General features: G+C 41.1%; 1 protein-coding gene across 1 annotated transcript in view; it reads right to left on the bottom strand.

The window, feature by feature from the left end:
• ITPK1 (inositol-tetrakisphosphate 1-kinase) overlaps positions 1 to 23,383 on the bottom strand; it is a 99,329-nt gene that overhangs the window by 32,550 nt on the left and 43,396 nt on the right. Inside the window, exons 4-5 of the mRNA XM_066607526.1 lie at positions 15,010 to 15,135; positions 7,797 to 7,914 (exon numbers count right to left, since the gene is read on the bottom strand). Of these exons, the coding sequence (XP_066463623.1) occupies positions 7,797 to 7,914; positions 15,010 to 15,135 (244 nt within the window). The remainder of the gene's footprint in view (positions 1 to 7,796; positions 7,915 to 15,009; positions 15,136 to 23,383) is intronic.

Raw genomic sequence — 23,383 nt, 5'->3', positions numbered from 1 at the left:
CGGATCTGACCTGGCCGTCTGCAGGCGGCCTAACAGCTGCTTGTTTAACAAAAGAATGAATATATTAAATCACTAAGATATGATAATATCAATATTTAAAGTTACCTGGCAGTATGAGGTGAAGGAGTGAATGTTTGGGTAAAAACAGATCCAAAGATACAATGTATCCACTTGTTGTTACATGAAACAAAGGTTGATCCATGAGAACTTTGACCCAGTGTCCCCGGACTGATTAACAGGCAGCAGACGTGGTAAAGATTATTGGACTAAAACAATTTTATGAAGAAAAAAAAGGCATTTCCCTTCGAATGTTAATGAGGCTTTTGGTTTTTGTGTTTGCCACATGGTCGGCCATTTAAGGTGAGTGCAACAACTGGTTAGTGCCAAACAAGACTGATTAACTATTAACTGCTACTTAGGACAACTTTACACAAACTCACAGGAAGACACATGGAAATAAGGGAACAGGTGAAGGGTATCCACACAGCAGAGAGTGAGGACTCCATGCTTCAAACACTGCATTCACCACGCAAGAGCCAAAGACCCACCACTAGATGGATTATTATAGAACTGCTCAACGTACATTAATCTCTAATAACCCTAAACTGGTCAATTCACTGGAGAGCAGCAGTGACATCACTGAGAATATCCTATCCATTCACTGGAAAGCAGCGGTGACCTCACTGAGAATGAAGCCTATCCATTCACTGGAGAGCAGCAGTGACATCACTGAGAATGCAGCCGATCCATTCACTGGAGAGCAGCGGTGACCTCACTGAGAATGCATCCTGTCCATTCACTAGAGGGCAGTGGTGATATTACTAAGAATACAGATTGTCTATTCACTGGGGACATCACTTAGAATGCAGTCTATCCATTCACTACAGAACATAAGTGACATCACTCAGAATGCAGCCTATCCATTAACTACCGAGCTTCGGTGACATCACTCAGAATGCAGCCCATGCATTTACTAGCGATCAGCAGTGACATCACTGAAAATGCAACCTATCCATTCACTAGAGGGCAGTGGTGACATCACTGAGAATATAGCCTATCCAATCAATAGGGAGCAGTGGTGGTATTACTGAGAATACAGATTGTCTATTCACTAGAGAGCAGTGGTGATATTACTTAGGGTTTCCTACAAGGTCTCCTTATACTCTGTCAAAAAATAAAAATCAGGCACCTAGAAATAGTTGTCGTTTTGCTGCAAATCCTGGCATGCAGTTACATCTCAGGCAGATATGCAAATGATTAAACTTGTGGCGTGATTAGATGAATGGTCTTGCCACCTGAGACACTAAATGTGGTTACCCCATTGGCCTATAAAAGGCTCTCAGAGGCTCCTTGTATGTAGTGACCTCTTCTTCCGCTTGTGTAGATCTTGTTGACCACTAGACCCTCTACGATGCAATCAAATACATTTTGCCCAGTAAACAGAGTCGGAGAGGGGCGTGTTATAGAAATTTGGGAAGCTAGATGGTCGTATCAACAAACTGCCCACAACCTGGGCCGTTCTTACCAGACTGTTATGAGGTGTTCAAACCAGTGGATGCTTGAGGACACACACAGAAGGCGATTAAGCTCAGGACACCCTGGACAGACCACCAGCAGACAGAATCATCTAATTGTCCAACAAGCATGAGCAGCTCCAACTATTTTGTTGTCCGCCATCCAAAGACAGATGGCACCATCGTTACAGGCCCCTGTGTGTCTATACCATTTCCAGGCGCTTGGCTAAAGGATATTTGGTTTCACAATTCCCATTACGTGTACTGCCCTTGCCATCCACCATCACCTATGTTTGCAGTGTTGTCATGAACAATGAAACTGGACGCTATGGAGTGGAACAGAGTTGTCCTCAGCGATTATCCAGGTTCAGTTTGGGCACGGACAACGGCCGTGTTCATGTCTGTAAACCAAGAGGTGAGCGCCTCAATCCTGCCTTTCCAGTGGAGCGGCACACTGCCCCCTGCTGGTGTGATGGCATGTGGGGCCATCACATATGACAGTCGGTCACCCCTAGTAGTGGTACGAGGGACAATGACAGCTCAGCGATATGTTCAGGACATCCTACAGCCACATCTGTTCCTCTCATGGCGGCTTCCAAGAGGTATAAAGTGCTCGGCCGCACACACATGGGGATCACAGGAATGTCCCCACATCATTGTCACACTTCCGTGGCCGCCTGGTCGCCAGATTTATCACCAATAGAACATGTATGGGACTATATGGGACTAATGGGAGTATAATCCCAATTGCCCCAAATAAATAAATAAAGTGTATTGTAGCCTTATCAATCAGGCATGTCTAATAATTATCTGTACAGTGCACTAGAGTACAACTTGGACACAGCGCAGAAGTGATTGAATGGCGGCTCAAAGCTCTTCTGAGCTAAAGCTTCTTTACTATTTTTAAAAAGTAAATGAGAAGTAACAATAACCAATCAGGCCCCCCTCACACACACAGGGTCGGCAAAACATCGTGTGTCGTTTTGGTGAGGTTTTCAGATGCAAGTTACTGCGTCTGACAGCAGTTTTTAATGCACCCTGTCACTGTGATGGGCGATGAGGTGCGTTAAAAAAAATGCTGCAAAATAGAGCATACAGCGCTCAAAAAACCACGGAGTTAGAAAACGCAGCGTTCGAGCGCATGTCTGCAGGACCCACTGAAATCAATGGGAGCGGTATACGGCGATGTTCAAAACGCCGGCATAATAAGCGCACATATAAGAGTGCTCTAAGTGTCTGACAACACCGATAGCTATCCTATCACTGATGGACAACATGTAGAACATTTTTGTCAGCAAATCATCTTAAAAGGATAATAAAAGATGCATGAATCGTTTAATCTCATGAGCCAGCGGATATCTATAACCATATAGAGTAATGCCTGAACCCTGAAGACCTCTCTGCTCACCAACTGACCTTTAGACAGGTCAAATATAGTTCCTTCTACAGTGTGTTTTTCTTTTCAACCGATTTCACAAGTTTTAGGCCAGGTTCACACAAGCCAAGCATATTTGCGCAGTCCTGAGTGTAGCGCTTTTGCGCAATGAACTATGCTTTGTTGCGCGCACATGAGCGTATTTTACCATTTAACTGCCGTGGGAGCCGCATGTGGCAGTGATAGTGCGCTGCGCATAACAGCATATCTCACACACATGTGCAGTGTGACTTGTTTCTTATAATTCCCCGCTCGGTCTCATAGCAGCTTTGCGTATGCAATATATTGCGTATGGACAGCGTTAAATACGTTACCAATAGAGAAGAATAGGGCTGTACAAGCGTAATCCTTGGTGAAAAAGAGCATTGTGCGATCTGGTTCACGTGCGTAGTTACACACAATGCTAATGTGAATAGATCAATGAAAATCAACGTGTTTTCATTGACTCCAATCACCGCGTATTACACAGGCATGCATCATGTCGGAATATGTGGTGAAAATCACGCTTGTGGGCATGAGCCCTTACAATCACAAATATAAAGATTCATTCCATTCTGACAACTTCTAGGTGCTTGATTTCTTTACAATAAGTGTAATACATTTTTTAATGTGGCTCTAACAGGTATATTCCCGGACTTTTATACTGATGAGCTCTTCTTACAATTGAGTTTGCAGTATTGGTAACAATGGTTACAGACGCACAGAGCTGTTATAACCTTGGTACACCACAGCTCATGCATATAGTTGGTCAGTGAGAGTGCTGGGAATTGGACCCCCAACAATTTAATATCGATGACTGATATCCTATGTATAGATAATGAATGTAAAAGTTCTGGAATATCCCTTTTACTCCTTAAAGAAAAGAATATATGTCACCAGTCATAACGTGATTGGGTTTATTTAAGTGCAATCAGATAATTACACCTAGTGATATACATAGAAGATAGCAAACATTTCTGGTCCCCCAAGGCAGTATTTTTCTTCACCAGGCACGTATCTGTGAAGGTGTATTCACTGTATGTGCCCAGATGAACTGCTTTGTCCATTATCATATACACCCTGACTAGGTTAGTTCAATCCATGGATGGCATTTTATTGACTAAATGCAGGGTTGCACAAGTCCAATGTGACCGCACAGCCACAAAGTCACCCAGCAGAGGTCGGAACTGACCTGAACTTGGATTCCTAAACAATACAAGGTTACTTTACTCACAATGTGCTGTGTGTAATGTAAACACCTGGCCACAATGGCAACAAAATGTGATATGATGTGACAGAAAGACACAAAAGGGAAGATCTAGTGAAAACAGAATGTCCCTCGTTCAGCAATAATTAAAATCTCCTACTACAGTTTAATATGCTAGTCAATAAGGAGCAGTATTGTAGTAGTTATATCCTTCTACATAGGAGGCAGTATTATAGTAGTTATATTCTTGTACATAGGAGCAGTATTATAGTAGTTATATTCTTGTACACAGGGGGCAGTATTATAGTAGTTATATTCTTGTACACAGGGGGCAGTATTATAGTAGTTATATTCTTGTACATAGAGGGCAGTATTATAGTAGTTATATTCTCATACATAGGAGGCAGTATTATAGTAGTTATGCTCTTGTACATAAGAGGCAGTATTATAGTAGTTATATTCTTGTACACAGGGGGCAGTATTATAGTAGTTATATTCTTGTACACAGGGGGCAGTATTATAGTAGTTATATTCTTGTACATAGGAGCAGTATTATAGTAGTTATATTCTTGTACATAGGGGCAGTATTATAGTAGTTATATTCTTGTACATAGGGGGCAGTATTGTAGTAGTTATATCCTTCTACATAGGAGGCAGTATTATAGCAGTTATATTCTTGTACATAGGGGCAGTATTATAGTAGTTATATTCTTGTACATAGGGGGCAGTATTATAGTAGTTATATTCTTGTACATAGGGGGCAGTATTATAGTAGTTATATGCTTGTACATAGGGGGCAGTATTATAGTAGTTATATTCTTGTACATAGGAGGCAGCATTATAGTAGTTACATTCTTGTACATAGGGGCAGTATTATAGTAGTTATATTCTTGTACATAGGAGGCAGTATTATAGTAGTTATATTCTTGTACATACTGGGCAGTATTATAGTAGTTATATTCTTGTGCACAGGGGGTAGTATTATAATAGTTATAGTCTTGTACATAGGAGGCAGTATTATAGTAGTTATATTCTTGTACATAGGAGGACAGTATTATAGTAGTTATATTCTTGTACATAGGGGACAGTATTATAGTAGTTATATTCTTGTACATAGGGGACAGTATTATAGTAGTTATAGTCTTGTACATAGGGGGCAGTATTATAGTAGTTATATTCTTGTACATAGGAGGACAGTATTATAGTAGTTATATTCTTGTACATTGGGGGCAGTATTGCAGTAGTTATATTCTTGTACATAGGGGCAGTATTATAGTAGTTATATTCTTGTACATAGGGGCAGTATTATAGTAGTTATATTCCTGTATATAGGAGGCAGTATTATAGTAGTTATATTCTTGTATATAGGGGGCAGTGTTATAGTATATTCTTATACATAGGGGGCATTATTATAGTAGTTATATTCTTGTACATAGGGGGCAGTATTATATTAATATTCTGCATATAGAGTAATATTATAGTAGTTATATTTTTGTACATGGGAGGGAGTATTAAATTCTTGTATATAGGCACATTATTATAGCAGCTATATTTTGCACATATGGGGCAGTAGTATAGTAGCTATACACAAGGGGCTGTATTATTTCTGAAATAAAATATTTCAGTGTAAGCATTTGCTCATGCAATAGAGGCAGATCATAATTATATCATTATGTATATGTTACTTTCACAGAGACAGCCTGCTAACCACCAGACCACCACACATCACACATACAATGACATCTCGTTACACTGATTCCTCAGCACAGCGATACAATCTCTACCACCTGAGCTCTATTATTTTGCCATAATGCTGGCTCATCCATCACAAAGCTGCTCTTTATGTCTCGATAAACACTGGGCTTTCTGTCTACTTGTCTGAGCAACAAAGACTCACAAGAGCCGGACAGAACAGGTTCCCCTGTCGCCTGATCCTATGGGCCAACATAACGCAGCTGTGAAATCTGATTAAAGCCACTCCAAATCGGCCCAGGGGAAGTAGGAGCTGGTCCCCTATTTACAGTAAGAACAAAGTTATCATCTGGCCTTTCTATATCAACATGTACAGAAGGCATTCTTCAGTAGTGCAAACCTATATATAAATATACCATTAGCACATTGCTCCCCAGACTAATTTTTAGATAATCAGATAGGTGTACACTTTTACTCAAAATGTATACTTCCGACTACTTTTAAATTAGCTTTAACCTACAAATCAGTAAATCAGACACCTCAAAATTCCATCTAATCCAAATATTAGATGTGGCACTACATTATTGCCACTATTTGGAATGGTTTTTAACTATCAGGATTTCCAGATAATCAAATCCTAATCTGTTTGAAATCTACAGTATATGTAAAATCATTATGCCCTCTACTACAGCTCCCACATAGGTACCAACCCAGCATTCCCAGATTCCTGAACAGTGTATCAATCTTAGTATGCAGCAACTTTGTCTTCTTCATCTGTCCATCCTAGTACTTTCCACCGGATAGTCGTACATGAGTCTTAGTATATACTGAAATAGGAAGCGATTTAGGAACAGCTAAAACTAGTCTTAAAAGAAGAAAAAAAAAACTACTAATACCAAGCAATTGAACCTATGAGTCAAAATAATCTGATGGTGAGTTACTGAAGTGGAATAGATATAATGCTAATCTGCACTAAAGATCCATTATAGCCCACACAGAGTATATTATGAGTGTCTGTTGTTAACCCTGTTCTTATAGTCCTTTTAGGGACGGGATGAGCTGTTGGGGAAACGATATCTAACACTTGCCTCAGTGATGCTCGCTCCTGTGCTATTACACAAGAGCGAGTATCGCTGACACCACTCACAGCACGGGGAGGCAGAGCAGGCCGGGGAGCATATTAGCCTTTTATCCCCCCACTTTTACACAAGCCAACCTAAACAACCAATCACCATCTATCAGCCCACCCAAATAACCAGTCACCGTGAATCAGCCAACCCAAATAACCAATCACCGGGAAGGAGTAAATCCAAACAACCAATCAGGTTGCGAATGGTGCAGATTTGGGGAGTAATATAGATATATGCATCCCGGAAGCGTTCTCTTGCCTCAAAATTGAACGACTGCTGTTTACACTGAACGGCACGTCGTTCAGTTTTCTGCATGCAGAAACTGACCAAAGAAATAATTCTCATTCTCATAGGAATACACCTCACAGGGGCTGCAGTTAACCTACCTTGCATGTAATAGACAGAGCTTTTTATTTTTTTCCCAGAAAAAAAAAAAGTTGAGAAGCTAGTGTGTCAAGTAAAAAAGGATAGGTTTTTCTTTATTTCATTTGTGCCATTATATATCCAAAAGATAAAATCCAACAAGGATGCGTTTCAGCTCCTGCTGGAGCTTTGGTCACCACGGGGGCTGAAACGCATCCTTGTTTGTTTTTATCTTTTGGATATATAATGGCACAAATGAAATAAAGAAAAGTGTATATCTTTTTTATTTGACACACTAGCTTCTCAATTATTTCTTCCTGGGAAAAAGAAAAAAAAAAGCTCTGTTTCTTGCCTGTTACCGCTTGGGTCTGGGCGGTGAAGCTGTGTCTCACTAAAAATGGTGGAAGGAACTGCTGGAGCTGGGACTGCATGCAGTGAAGTTAAGGTAGAGAGCAACAGTTTATTTTTTCATTTACCTTGCATATAAGACTCAATCCTTCGAATGAGTTCATAAGACTTTGAACGGTCTAGCAATGTTCGGATAGCTGGCAGAGGGTCCAAGATGATGGTCTCAGGGTGGGCATCAATATATTCCTAGGATCAATAAGAAAAAATATTGTGAGTGGCCGACACCAGGGTCCTTATCTGCAGGTATGCTTTTCAAAAATAAAATTTACACAAGAACCAAAAAATCTCATCAAAAGTCAGAAAACTTCAACTTCAGATTAATATAGTACTGGAAAGGGGAATGTGACAACCAAAAGGTCTCATAACTTTGAACTTTTTAGGTTAATTTAAGAATATAGAATATAACAACTATAATACTGTCCTCTATGTACAAGAACATAACTGCCATAATACTGCCCACTATGTACAAAAACGTAACTACTTTAATACCCCTATGTATAAGAATATAGCTACTTTAATACTGCCCCCATACGTACAAGAGTATAACTACTATAATATTAAATCCTATGTGCAAGAATAAAACTACTATAATACTGCCCACTATGTACAAGAATATAACTAGTATAATACTGCCTCCTATGTACAAGAATATAACTACTATAATACTGCCCTCTATGTACAAGAATATAACTACTATAATACTGCCCCCTATGTACAAGAATATAACTACTATAATACTGCTCCTATGTACAAGAATATAACTACTATAATACTGCTCCTATGTACAGGAATATAACTATAATACTGCCTCCTATGTATAAGAATATAACTACTATAATACTATCCCTATGTACAAGAATATAACTACTATAATACTGCTCCTATGTACAAGAATATAACTACTATAATACTGCTCCTATGTACAAAAATATAACTACTATAATACTGCTTCTATGTACAAAAATATAACTACTATAATACTGACTCCTATGTACAAGAATATAACTACTATAATACTGCTCCTATGTGCAAGAATATAACTACTATAATACTGTCCACTGTGTACAGGAATATAACTACTATAATACTATCCCTATGTAGAAGAATATAACTATAATACTATCCCTATGTACAAGAATGTAACTACTATAATACTGCTCCTATGTGCAAGAATATAACTACTATAATACTGTCCACTATGTACAAGAATATAACTACTATAATACTATCCCTATGTACAAGAATATAACTACTATAATACTGCTCCTATGTACAAGAATATTACTATAATACTGCTCACTATGTACAGGAATATAACTACTATAATACTGTCCACTATGTACAGGAATATAACTACTATAATACTGTCCACTATGTACAGGAATATAACTACTATAATACTGTCCACTATGTACAGGAATATAACTACTATAATACTGTCCACTATGTACAGGAATATAACTACTATAATACTGTCCCCTATGTACAGGAATATAACTACTATAATACTGTCCCCTATGTACAAGAATATAACTACTATAATACTGTCCCCTATGTACAAGAATATAACTACTATAATACTGTCCCCTATGTACAAGAATATAACTACTATAATACTGTCCCCTATGTACAAGAATATAACTACTATAATACTGTCCCCTATGTACAAGAATATAACTACTATAATACTGTCCCCTATGTACAAGAATATAACTACTATAATACTGTCCCCTATGTACAAGAAAATAACTACTATAATACGGTCCCCTATGTACAAGAAAATACCTACTATAATACTGTCTCCTATGTACAAGAATATAGCTACTATAATACTGCCCCTATGTACACGAATATAAATACTATAGTACTGCCCCTATGTACAAGAAAATAACTACTATAATACAAGAATATAACTACTATGTACAAGAATATAACTACAATAATACTGCTCACTATGTACAGGAATATAACTGCTATAATACTGCCCACTATGTACAGGAATATAACTGCTATAATACTGCCCCCTATGTATAAGAATATAACTAATATAATACTATCCCCTATGTACAAGAATATAACTACTATAATACTGCCCCCTATGTATTATAATATAACTACTATAATACTGCCCCCTATGTACAAGAATATAACTACTATAATACTGCTCCCTATGTACGAGAATATAACTACTATAATACTGCCTCCTATGTACAAGAATATAATTACTATAATACTGTACCCCTATATACAAGAATTTAAAATACCATAGTACTGTACCACTATGTACAAGAATAAAACTGCTATAATACTGCTCCCTATGCATAATATAACTACTAATTACTGCCTCCTATGTACAAGAATATAACTATTATAATACTACCCCTATGTATAAGAAAATAACTACTATAATACTGCCTCCTATGTACAAGAATATAACTACTATAATAATGCCCCCTATGTACAAGAATATGACTACTATAATACTGCCACCTATGTACAAGAATATAACTACTATAATACTGTCCCTCTGTGTACAAGAATATAACTACTATAATACAGCCTCCTATAGATATAAAGTGCATTAACACTCAGAAGTAGGCTATAAGTAGTGTCTCACTGTAATTAATTTTTAGAGAGATTGGATATGCAAGATATCTAGACATCACTTATGTTGCATTTTGATTGGACGTTCTAGTACGCTTAAAAATCCTCTAGTTTGGCATCTGGTTGTTCGTAGAACTTGCTACAAAATAATGATGACAGAAATTTTCTGATAGTCACCCAATGAAGAGTCTCCTAATTCCCCATGTTCAAACACCTTAAAAGCAAACTACCACTAGAAGTGGCCTGTACATCATCGCTCATGAGGATAGGAGACTAGATGGGGCTGTGCCAGCAGGTGATCCGTTTACTCTGCTATAATCCATGGCGGGGAATATAGGTCAGGGATATAAAGACAAGCTGATCCAAGTACAAGGACATGGTGCAGAAGGCCAATTTTCTTCTGAGCATGCAGGGGTTAAATCCGTTACTGAACGCAGAATGTGCTGTTATTGCGCCAATATCTTTGCCCGTATACATTATTACCTCTGTATTATATATTAGATGGAGGTCATATTTCATATTTTTCATATATATCTGTGCATTCATCCCATATACTGTAGATTGATCAAACAGGACTGCAGCTTGGATAAAACCCTCCATCCTTGTAACTGCATGCAACAGAACGGGGGCAATTATATGCAAAATAGACAATAACAGTTGGTGTGGATAGATACCAGACACCTTCAGCAGCTCAATAAAGACGTGCAAAAAGCAAGAACAGCCTGGGCATCAAAGGCTGTATAAAGCAGGTGCCTACAACTAAAGATCGAGATCTAACACAGTATCTCAGGGAAGGCTTGGAGATGCCATGAAGCAAGCACAGAGATCATTTTTTCCCAATAATTTGGCCACCGGGGTCTTGGGTATCAGTTAACGCATCAACTCTAGTGGCTTAATAATGTATTATGTCAAACCACAAGAAGGCTTCTTGAAGGGTCTCTGCCATGAGCGGCCAGAAGGACTACTAGTAATAACTTATCAGGCTTTACTAGCAACAATGTAGTATTACACAGTGGATTATTAGCAATTATTAATGTGTAGGTGCGGGAAAGAACAAGGAAGTTTCCATAGACAGGCTATAGAGCATATATACTGAATATGCTGACACTGGGATTACTGCTGAATAAAGTTACTATGTGCGTCGCTGGAACAGATCGGCGCATGGTCTGCATCAAGATATGTCAAGATACTAAAAATGTGACAGCAAGGAAGTTGCAGACCTTTGGTGCAAGCCAATTGTACAGTATTTGTACCCATCCAAATGTGGGGGCAGGGAACAACCAAGTCAGCTCAAAAGATTTGTTTGTTTCTCTGCAGCACCCCCTTCTGGTAAAATCAAGTCTCATGCTCAAAATATAGAGCTCTGTGGAGCTCTATTGTGTACATGGAAAGACTATATTTGTGGAAACTGTGTTGAGCAATGGATCAATCTCCACTTTGTACGCCTTCCCCAACAAGGCATTTTAGGAAGTTCCAATGTGGGGGTTTAACAAAAAACATACAATCAATAAATCCAAAACTAAACTTTCAAAAGGCTTATATACTCGGTTATGCTTAGTGCAGGGCATGGAGGAGGGATGTAGGTTTGGTATTGCAGGCAAAGTTTGCATTAAAGTGTATGGGGCCTTGGATTGTAATACCAAGTTGGGCCACTGCAGTGAGTACAGAGCTGTCCACTTCCTGCAGAAATCAGTTCAGTGCATAAGCACACCATCTCAGTGAATGGCTGATCAGCAGGGATCACAGGCAGCAGGCCAAGCTGATCTACTGATGATCTTTCCTGAGGACAGGCCAGCAACAGTTTACAACTGGACAACCCCTTTAATGAGAGCTAAAATCTTTTGAGGAAAGAGGTGATGTGAGCCTCTGTCCACTCTAGCACTGGCCTGGTTGTGCCTGCGGCTAGGAGGAACTGGATCAAGGTTCACCTATCTCTTTCGAAAATTGGGTGAAGTCTACTCCTTGTCCTTGAGTCACATTGTACTTATAGGAGTGGCCTCTCTATGTTGTATAAACCCTCTAATCCATTTGAGTTTATTTTATCAACTAGGTGACTACAATCTTTTGTTCCCTGTTATCAGCCATTTCAGGTTGAGGTGAGGCTGACAGTTTTTTTCAATAAAATTGTGACAGGAAATGAAGAAACTCAAGCCCCCACCCCCCCCTCCCCCCCATGATCCCTACTTTATGTCACGTTCTCCAGTAAGGAGCATCTCCAGAGACTTTTGCATGCATTGCACTTCAATAATCCAACTTCGTAAAGGATGACTGGCCCCTTAAACTGTTTTATATTGGGGTTATATAAAGATTTACTCTGATCAACAGTACAAAGTTCAGGCATAATAAAGAGAAGCTGTGGGAGGGTGAGTGCGTCAGCTCCAAAGATAATAAATACAGATTTAACTGCTGAATTTAGCTGATCTACGCCCATTCTGAAGAGCCTGGCATATACAGAACCTCTGATATCCCAGCAATCTCTGGCCGCCTGGGCTGGATTAACAGGACACTTGTGAAATAGCGCAAGCTTAGGTTTTTGCTTTGTTTGGAAATTGAAGGATTATTTATTCCACTAACTGGATAATCTTCACTGTCTTCTATTAAAAGGGAAGGGGTAGGGGTCCTATCGTCGTTACTCAATCACTAACTGCAGCACAAAGGACACAAAGAGCAGTCCCCGCTAAAACCCCTCAGAAAATGGAAGTTATTTTGTCAAACTGATAACATTTTTTTAGCCGCTACTGCGAAAGCTGGCGATAACCAATATGGTTGCCAGTTCATCTCTCAAAAGGAGCCACCTGCCAACTTTGTTACATTCCTTATCAGTCAGTTCGTCTAGCTATGCGGTAAAACACTAGTGTGGAGGCATGATTCTCTAATTAGGTAGATTTACCATTCAGGACCCTTGGAAAGCTGGGCGATTGCACTTATGATATGAAAATCCACCTAATTATACAATGCGACCCTAACAAATTTCTCAAAAGTGTTGTCTAGTCCAGGCAATTAACATATATACTCGAGTATAAACCGACCCAAGTATAAGCCGTGGCACCAAGTTTTAACTCAAAAAACTGGGAAACTTGTTGACTCGAGTATAAGCCTAGGGTGGGTTTATACTCTATTGAGGTCCGTGCACCATTGCATCCAATGGGGCCGCCGCTGCTGCCGGCAGCCCCATTGAATGCAATGGGCTGCGTGCAGTGATTTTTGGGGAAGAGCTTTAAATATAAGCCCTCCCCTGAAAATCATCCCCGATGTGTAAAAAATGAAAAAAATAAATACTCACCTTTTCCCCGCTGTTGGGGCTCAGGCATGTCCAGCCTCTTGGTCCTCCGGCAGTGCAGTGAAGTTCTTTCAGCAGGCGAAGACTTAAAATCCCCGCCTGCTGAAAGGGATGTATCTGATTAGCTGAGTGCTTAGCCAATCACAGGCAGCGCTCATCCATTCATTGAATGACAGCTGAGCACTGCCTGTCATTGGTCACAGTACTAAGCCAATCACAGGCAAGGCTGGGTCATTTATTGCTGGAGCAGCCCGTATACTGTATGATTCTCGTTGAGAATGGTGCAGTCCTCGGGCACTTATCACTCAGTGTTTCACATTGCTATGTTAAACACTGAATGAGCAATATTTAATCAGCATGATAAGTGCCCGAGCCAGCGAGGATTTCTATACCAGCTGAAACTGAAAGGCCAATGAGAAGTGCAGAATTCTCAGTAGCTCATGTTTAATCTGAACAATCATTCTTCAGTTTTGCTCATTCCTTTTAACAATCTGAACGATAATCGTTCCATGTAAACCGGGCACTAGAAACAGAACTGTTATGAGACTTCGCTGAAAATCGAGACCATGTGAATCAATGGATTCCGATGCATTCAATTACATGGGTGATTTTCAAGTGCATGAAAAAAATAAAAATCGCAGTGTCAAAATGTCAAATCGCCAACCATTTTCAGTCACTGATTTTTCACACTGCGTCAAAAAGATCTTTTCTATCTTTTGACGTAAACCACTGGAGGCTCCCATAGACTCCTATGGGAGCTGGGGAAAAAAGGGAGGGGGAGGGAGTTTACCTGCATCCAGCACTCGGAAACGAAGACCACTAGCTACATTTAAGCTATTAGAAGGATTTCTGCCAAATGACGGAATTCTGCTCTGCAGCGTATTTTCTCGCGATACGCCTATGTGAATGGACGAGAAAACGCTAATTAATCTCAGGACTCGATTGCGGCTATTTGGCAATGATGCAGTTGGCATAAAATCGAAATGCCCGTTAGAATGAGGCCTTATAGTGTACCTATAGACTAATACTTCATCTCCACTGTGGATCTTTGGAGCAGAAATTCCACTATTTGTTTCTGGGTTTAGTTTTTACAAAATTCACCATTCGGTAAAAATAACATGATGATTTTCTTATGTGGATCAGCACGATTACTGCGATACCAAGTTTATGTAGATTCTTTTATTTTTTACTACTTTTGCATAAGAAAACAGGTTTTTAACAGAAAGAAAGAAAAAAAACTGATGAGCTAAGAAAAATATCTTATGTCCAAGGGTACATGAAATAGGAGGAGGATGTATTGACTATGTATTGGGGAGTCACAATTGGAATTCTGACCACTTGTGTTATTCTGGTTCGGACATTCTGATATAAGACTTTGCTATCATTAATACACTCACCTGGAATCGTTGGACCACCTGCATGGACTCGCTATCATTTTGGTCAGCCTCCAATATTACGTCTGTTAACTTGTGAATGATGACGTCAAGTGGACCTTGGTCCTCAATGGGTTTGGCCAGGTCAAGCTGAAAGAATAAACATATATTGTAATTTTAAAAAGGAAATTTTTATTTAGCAAATACAGCGGCAAAACTTGAAACCAATGAAACTCGAGGCAATTATTTCCATAGGAATCAATGTAAATCCAATTAATTTGTTCTAGACAATCCAAAAAACACACCAAACCACATATAATAGAGAATAAAAATGGCTTTTAATACCAAAAACAATAACAAATGAATATAAAAGACTACTGCAAAGAATAAATGAACATTTAACATGTCATTGAACAAGTTACTGTGTGTGATCTGTGGCGTTACATAGGACTGCAGGTCAAATCTACTACATCATCTGTTTTCAGTGTCATCACTGTGTTGCATAGGACTGCAGGTGACATCATTATCTGTCCTCAGCGTTATCACTGTGTGTTATCTGTGGTGTTACATAGGATGGCAGGTGACATCACTGTGTTATCTGGGTAAACAGGGCCACTTCCATTAGACTACAGTACTATTTTACTAGCGCCCACAGAGACGCTGGAGAAGGGGGGGTAGCTATTCAGCACCAGGAGGAAGAGACGCTGAGCAGATCACGTAGGTTGCGTCTGTAGCGAGGCCATGTGGGCCAGTGGCCACCAATGAAACCAGAAGCAGCCAGTGAAATTAGAGGCAAAATTCAGGCTTGAGGGAGAAAAAAAAAAATAAAAAAAATTTGGTGAAACTGGAAACCGGCTAAACTAGAAGACAATGAAACTAGAGGTTTGACTGTACACCAAAACTTCTAAAAATACAAAACTGCTCCACCGAATGGATAGGCTGCATGGTCTCTTGTGAATGCATAAGCTGCATTCTCAGTCATCGAAGTTCTCTAGTGAGTGCCCTTTATTAAGCCGTTTTGGATGGAACTCATTACTAAAAATATATATTATTACTGCTTGCAAACTGTAACGGATTGACTGGGAACTATGCTCTATAAAAACATCAAGGAGAACTCCCTAAAGGCAGAATGTGCCTCCTACACAAACAATTCGTCTTGTTTAAGAAAAATAAAAATGTCATTTTCCAGTTCTGTTACTTGGCAGGATATACCTGCGCCTGTACAGCAGCCTCCCCATATACCAACAGAAGCTATTGTAATGTGGGTTACAATTCTCCAGCATTTCCTTACACAACATCGAACTCTGGAATACCTCTCCAGACTAATTGTCAGGACTTCAAGAGAGGAATACAAAATGCATACTTCTAAGGGGCATGTAAAACATGTAGTAACTGAACTTGGAAAGAAACCGCTCTAATCTAGTAACCTGGAGCCAGGGAGTTGGAACAGTAGAGGGATCAGTAGTTGGCATACTCTTGGTCCTTGTTTATTCCAACAGAGCTCAAGACTAGGCTGAAATACCCAACTTCCGAAGAGGGGATATGAGTGCCTGACAGCCCCCGCAGACACTCAGGGGATATGAGTGCCTGACAGCCCCCGCAGACACTCAGGGGATATGAGTGCCTGACAGCCCCCGCAGACACTCCGGGGATATGAGTGCCTGACAGCCCCCACAGACACTCCGGGGATATGAGTGCCTGACAGCCTCCACAGACACTCCGGGGATATGAGTGCCTGACAGCCCCCACAGACACTCCGGGGATATGAGTGCCTAACAGCCCGCACAGACACTCCGGGGATATGAGTGCCTAACAGCCCGCACAGACACTCCGGGGATATGAGTGCCTAACAGCCCGCACAGACACTCCGGGGATATGAGTGCCTAACAGCCCCCACAGACACTCCGGGGATATGAGTGCCTGACAGCCCCCACAGACACTCCGGGGATATGAGTGCCTGACAGCCCCCGCAGACACTCCGGGGATATGAGTGCCTGACAGCCCCCGCAGACACTCCGGGGATATGAGTGCCTGACAGCCCCCGCAGACACTCCGGGGATATGAGTGCCTAACAGCCCGCACAGACACTCCGGGGATATGAGTGCCTGACAGCCCCCGCAGACACTCCGGGGATATGAGTGCCTGACAGCCCCCACAGACACTCCGGGGATATGAGTGCCTGACAGCCCCCACAGACACTCCGGGGATATGAGTGCCTGACAGCCCGCACAGACACTCCGGGGATATGAGTGCCTGACAGCCCCCACAGACACTCCGTCAGCAGATCACAGGATGATAAGAGATCATAGTATTTGCCTTATAGCACAAGACTGATCAAACAAGAAGTTAAAAGAGCAAATCCTGCCATGCTTAGTTACAGCGGTAAAGTATTTTTTCTCTTAAAAGTGGGAAAGGAGGTTCCCTATAGTTTTCTCCTCCCTTCAGGCTTCATTCCTGGCAAACTTGTTCTGTGAGCACAGCCCGAGAGAGGGTGCCAACCACTTTCAGATAAACAAGCCCAAAAGGGGCAGATTGAGCAAAAATATTGACTCCTAAAATATAACTGCTCGGTTTCTTGTCATTCCTTTACATGGAGCGGCTGCTTCATGCAGGGGCGGTGGGGAGAATTATATGTTTTTCATTAACGGAAAAGAAAAGTTTGCAGAGGAGGTTCTATAGAAGTTTGTATGTCTTGTTCTTTTCATCCCTAATTTAAATCAATGGGAGAAGCTAAAAACTTGGCATCTAGTGTTTCCCATTGATTTCAATTAGGCATAGAGGGAAAAAAGGGGGGGGGGGGGGCTCATTGTGAACTGTACCCAAGGGGCAATCTTGAATTGCAGACTTTAGGCACATCCACCCACTTGTCACACAGGAGGATTACTGCATTTATTATTATTATATAAAAACATGTAGGTAAAGATGAAGAAATACAAAAGGTAGGACTGCAGCCTAACAGCTCCTAATCCATACCAGGTTTCAGTATGGCCAAGAAAAAGGAGCGATACAGCTTTATGCACTTTTGCCATGAGAGCCAAGTCAAGTCAGGTCTTGTTATCTTGAATACCGGTGAGTGCAAGAAGCATTGGGGGATGTCAAGGTAGGAATTCCTATATTGGAGAAAGTAGTAGGAATGACATGTATGTAATATATAAATGGTGATGAATTTTTAATTCTTGCCACATGGTGGCGGGGGCCATTCATAGACTGTAGCAATGTGCTGTATATATGCACCCCTCTGCATCTGTAGGTTATATTTGTGTGCCATCCAAACTAGTTTCATCCATTAGCCTGACGAAGGGTCTGTATCCTAAAAGCTCACTGTAACATCATGTATTTTTGTTAGCCATTAAAAGGTATCATATCTACAAGATTACTTGGTTTTTCTCTTGCGGGGAACAATTACACTTTAGGCTACTGGCTAACACCGTACCAAACCTTTTTTTCATAGTATATAGAATTGAAATGTGAAAAGTGCATATATGCACAGCACTCCAATGAGGAGCAGGAAACTACATGCCGCCTGTCTGCACAGTATGGAAGTTCACGTCAGCACACTGGGCGAAAGCTGCCAGCTCAGTTTTTGTGCACAATATAAGATACATACGGTAGCTTTATAGAAAATAAGCAGACGCTATATTTAAAAAGTGGATTCTGAGATATCAATTCCCCGCCCCCACGCAAAAAAAAAAACTGAAAAGATTTAAGTGCTTTTGGATGGAAGAATTTGATGGAAGGATGGAAAGAAGGTGTTACAATTAGAGATGAGCGAGCACGCTCAGATAAGTTAGTTACTCGAGCGACCCTCGCTCTTCTCGAGTAACTGCATTCTTGTCTGAGCGTGCTCGGGGGGCGGTGGCGGGGGATAGCGGGGAGTAGCAGGTGAGGGAGATCTCCCCCCTCCCGAGCACGCTCGAACAAGAATGCATTTACTCGAGAAGAGAGAGGCTTGCTCGAGTAACTGACTTATCCGAGCGTGCTCGCTCATCTCTAGTTACAATGCATCATCTTAACCCTTTCCAATCCAATTTGTATCCTGGTTTTCCTAGGGGGCTTACTCTTTTTCTGCCGTTATACAACGGCGCTATATGCTGGCTAAAGCCAGTACTGCATGAGGTGACACATTGGATAGGCTCCGACAGCAGAGAGGCTGGCAATATACAGTAAGAGAACCCTGACGGATGTCTTGCAACATCGGAGCTGTACACCCTTAAATCATAATGTCTTCAGACGTCAGACAGTGGATTGGAAAGGGTTAACAGGATAGAAACAGAGCACCCCACTGCATATGTATAAGGCGGCTTTCACATCTGCGTTAGGGCTCAGTTCACAGTTTCCATCTCCCTGCTCCATTTTTGGAGGAGAGAAACTGGAAGCAGCCCAACAGTGACAATCTGACTTTTTTTCAAAGTCCAGTGCGCGCGTTTCTCCCATAGTCTTGTATTGGAGCGTGGGCCCGGGAGGCTGCAGCAAAGTTCTGGCATCATGGAGCTGAGGACAAGCGAGTATATGGGGTTTTTTTGTGTTTATTTTTTTATTTGAAATCCCACACAGAGCCTGTAAACATCTTTCTATTCAATACGCACAGCCCTTTAAGTAAAAAAAAAAAATAGGCTCATCACTAATAATATTGTTTATCGTTTCCCAGTCCCCCTCCCTTTCCCGCACCTCCAACCTAAATATACTGTCACTCCAGCTCCTGTTGCCCCCGCCCTTCTGTCAAGTGGAATTAGTTGTCAGTTCTTCGCTAATACTATCATGCCGTTTGCTGCCTGCCAGGCTATGGGACTTTCTGCATGGCATAGCCCAACTCCTCCCCTGGTCTCCGATGCCAATGAGCAGAAAGTTAGGTGCAATCTTCTGGATTGAACCGAAGGCAGCAATGCGCTTGGAGCGATGCAGAGATCTGGCGAGGGGAAGTAGGGGCTGGGGGTCCTTGGGCCCCCCTGGCTTAAGGGCCGGATCACATTAGCTACCCAGCTTTACCAGAAATAGACAACTAAGAAATGGCTGACTAAAACATAACTCGGGTACTTGCATCTGCTGGAATTTTACACTTTACTAAAAACTTTGGATAGTTGGCGCTTGGCCACTGAGCCAGCAGACTGTGTCCTGTGCAGGGGATGTATCCATAACAGCAGTCCTCCATCTGATATTGTGCAGGCAGCGGGTTCCTGCCGCCTGCTCTCTTTTTCTGTGGGGCCCCTATGAAGAAAGATGTCAAATAAGGAAAAACAGAGAGAACAGGATGCAGGAGATCTAATGAGGTTATTACTAATCCGCTGTGTAAACCTGAACAGGTCAATAATACAGAGAGAGTTAGGAATCTCCTACATCCTGCTTCCTGAACTTGTGATACAGGGGTCAAGATCAGTTTCACACCCCACAAAATATGCATGTTTTCTGTTAATAGGGGGATTGCACAGCACTTCACTCCATTCAAGCCAGGAACATGTTCAGCTGGTGGAATGAGGCTCAGTGGACACCAATGTATAATATTTATGCCATTTACTTCCCTTGAATGGGCTAATTGGCTTCTTACTCATTGTTTGTTTTTTTTTGCTTCCCTCTGGATCAACAAGTGGGGGGCGGGACAGGCTGAACTAGATGGACATAGCCTTCATTCAGCCTTACATACTATGTTACTAAATGTTATTGTCAGCAAGAGAAACAAAGAAACAAAAGTAATCTTGTAGATAGGACACCTTGTAATAGCTAACGAAAAGAAATTATGTTACAACAAGCTTTTAAGAAAACGTGGGCCTTTGAACGCTATACCCTTCCACTTTTCCAAGGTGTCAAGAGGGAAAAAGTTGCAACTCATCATGCAATGGTGGTGTGCGCCATAATGGTTTTCTTACACACCACAATTATGTCACGCAGCTCTTTATAAAGTTTCCTTTGCTTTAATTCCTCCCCATTTTGAAGATCCTTGGCTTCTTGTCAGGAAATAGAAGGATTCTTGATGATATCCAAAACACTACAAATCTGACCTAGTCCTTCTTTCACAGCTGCAGTTTGCTATATTGCAATCTATTAGAGATAGCAGGCTAGATTTGTGCTGCCATGTTTAGTTTATAGAGGATTAGGGCAATATGCAAAGTTTTTGAAAATGGTGAAAAATGTGAACAAGTCGTTCACCATTTGGAACCATGACAGTAATGTGAAAATAGCAGTTTGTCGACACTCATTCATTTTCCCAACTCCATACATATGCATGCTTGGCCAAGCTTGAATTAAGGCCCCTTTACATGGGACGATTAATCGCTCCTGAGCTTTCACACAGGAGTGATCACTGCTCAACCGAGTGGAGGCGGAATGGGCCGACTGTCGTCAGTTTTCAGGCATACCTAAAAGAGAATGAAGTGTCATTCTTTGTTCAGTCGCTGGCAGTATTTAAACTACATTCACACGGGACAAGTGTCTTCTAAACGACTGCACGAACGGGTGACGACGACGCCAATTCCTAGCTCTTGTGCAGAGTGTTTAGACAGGCAGATCACTGCTGACTATCACGGATTTCTCGCTCTGCGCTTCACATAGAATGAACAGGAACAGTTTACGCGCAGCGAGAAGCCAGCGATTATTTTTATGCTGGCTGAAAATGAGCGACAAAAAAAAGTAAACAAATAGTAAACAATGTTTTGCATATGAACTTAGCAATTATTGCGCATTTTCGTTCAGTTGAATGAATTTTGCACAATAATCGTCCCGTGTAAATGGCCCTTTACACGGACAGTTATTTTTCAGATTCCTGCGATCCAGCCAGATCTTCTTGATAATGTAAAAGGGCCCTTAGCTCACAATAAGCCGCTGCCAGACAACTCCGTCCCCTTCAGACTCCTCTGACAACAGATTAGGTCTCTTGAAAATAAAAAGGATCGAGCATCTTGAAACCAACTGCCTGATCCTTCCTTCCCGATACCAGCCATCAAACGATGAAAGCAATGAGGTACATGATTTGGCCAGTCTTTGAATGAAATCTAAATCTACACATTCTAAGCTGTGTGTTAAGCTCCATTTACATGCAAAGATGATGGCTGAAAATTCGTTCAAAAGATAAGATGATTGACAGTTTGAGCGATCATTTTGCATAAGCTGCTAATGGGCACTAATACCCATTAGCAGCTAATTAGCTTCCTTTTGCATGTAAATGAGCCTTCCTGAGCTGTATGTGGAAAACAGCAGGTGGTCTGTTATCTGCATATAGCTCTATTGTTCTCCCATGGGACTGCAGCTAAATACAATGTTATCAGCGCTCCTGTAGAGGAAACACAGCGTGCAGTCCCTGCTATCAGCTCTCGGGCCGAACAATGGATTTTAAGCTCAACTAAAAATCATCGTTCGGCTAAAAAGTAAACAATGGTAGCATTTACACGCAACGATTATTGCTCAAAAGTCATCAATTGAGCAAATTTTGAGCGATAATTGTTGCTTGTAAATGGGGCTTTAGTCATCAAACGTAGTTTTGGAATTATATTCATGTAGCCAGAAGAGGCAGGCTGAACATGTGCTGCCCAAATAAAGTAAAATCGGAATGTGAAATGTTCACTTCAATAATGAAATAATGCATTTGATTATCATCCGTAGGTAATGCTCCATCTTTAGCTGCAGTCTATGGGGGTTAATATGTATGACCTCAATCTCAGCCACAAAAAATGAAAACTTCTCCTGTTAATATTCAGAGGCCTTACATCGTTGAAGACGATCCTAGCGAGCATCTAATACGCCTGAATTACGGGCCGTGTTCGGTCAAGTATTTAAATATGGGATCAGACTTTACACTGTGCATTATAGGATTACCGCTCTCAGATCTCCAGAACGGAACGGTTCAGCTGAAAAATACACTTTATCTGAAAGAATAACAATGTGTGTAAGCGGGAGAGGAAAGACTGCAGAAATAATGCTGTACACCAAGGAATGCGACACACAGGCTCCACCGTCGGCGCCAAGGACCGGGATATGGTTTTATGGCATCTACGGAGTGAGGCATCATATCCTAGGCACTCTGGACCATCAGAAGTGCCAAGAGAATTTATTTGCTGGCACCTTATATACAAGTACAAGTCTTGACAGCTGGATGATGCTGACGTATTAGTCCTCTTGGCACTCGGAATAGCCCAAGAGCGCTCAGGCCCACTCACATACAACTTGCAAAAATATTCAGTTGAATAGACCATAAAACTAATGATATAAATTAAGATGCTAAACATATTTACCCCCTTTAACGTATTCAGTTCATCATGGGAAAAAAGTCTAAAAACCACTGAACAAGGTAGGTTCTGCTGATGCATATTATTGGTTTATGTGTATTCTAATTGTGGTTTGAATCAGTACTCTGGATAATCCATCTTATTAAAGGGGTTCCTTAACAATAACTAGAGATGAGCGCGCGTAC

Source organism: Eleutherodactylus coqui, chromosome 6 (assembly GCF_035609145.1).
Source record: "Eleutherodactylus coqui strain aEleCoq1 chromosome 6, aEleCoq1.hap1, whole genome shotgun sequence".
Classification (NCBI taxonomy): Eukaryota; Metazoa; Chordata; class Amphibia; order Anura; family Eleutherodactylidae; genus Eleutherodactylus; species Eleutherodactylus coqui.
This window is presented reverse-complemented; position numbering and strand designations above follow the sequence as displayed.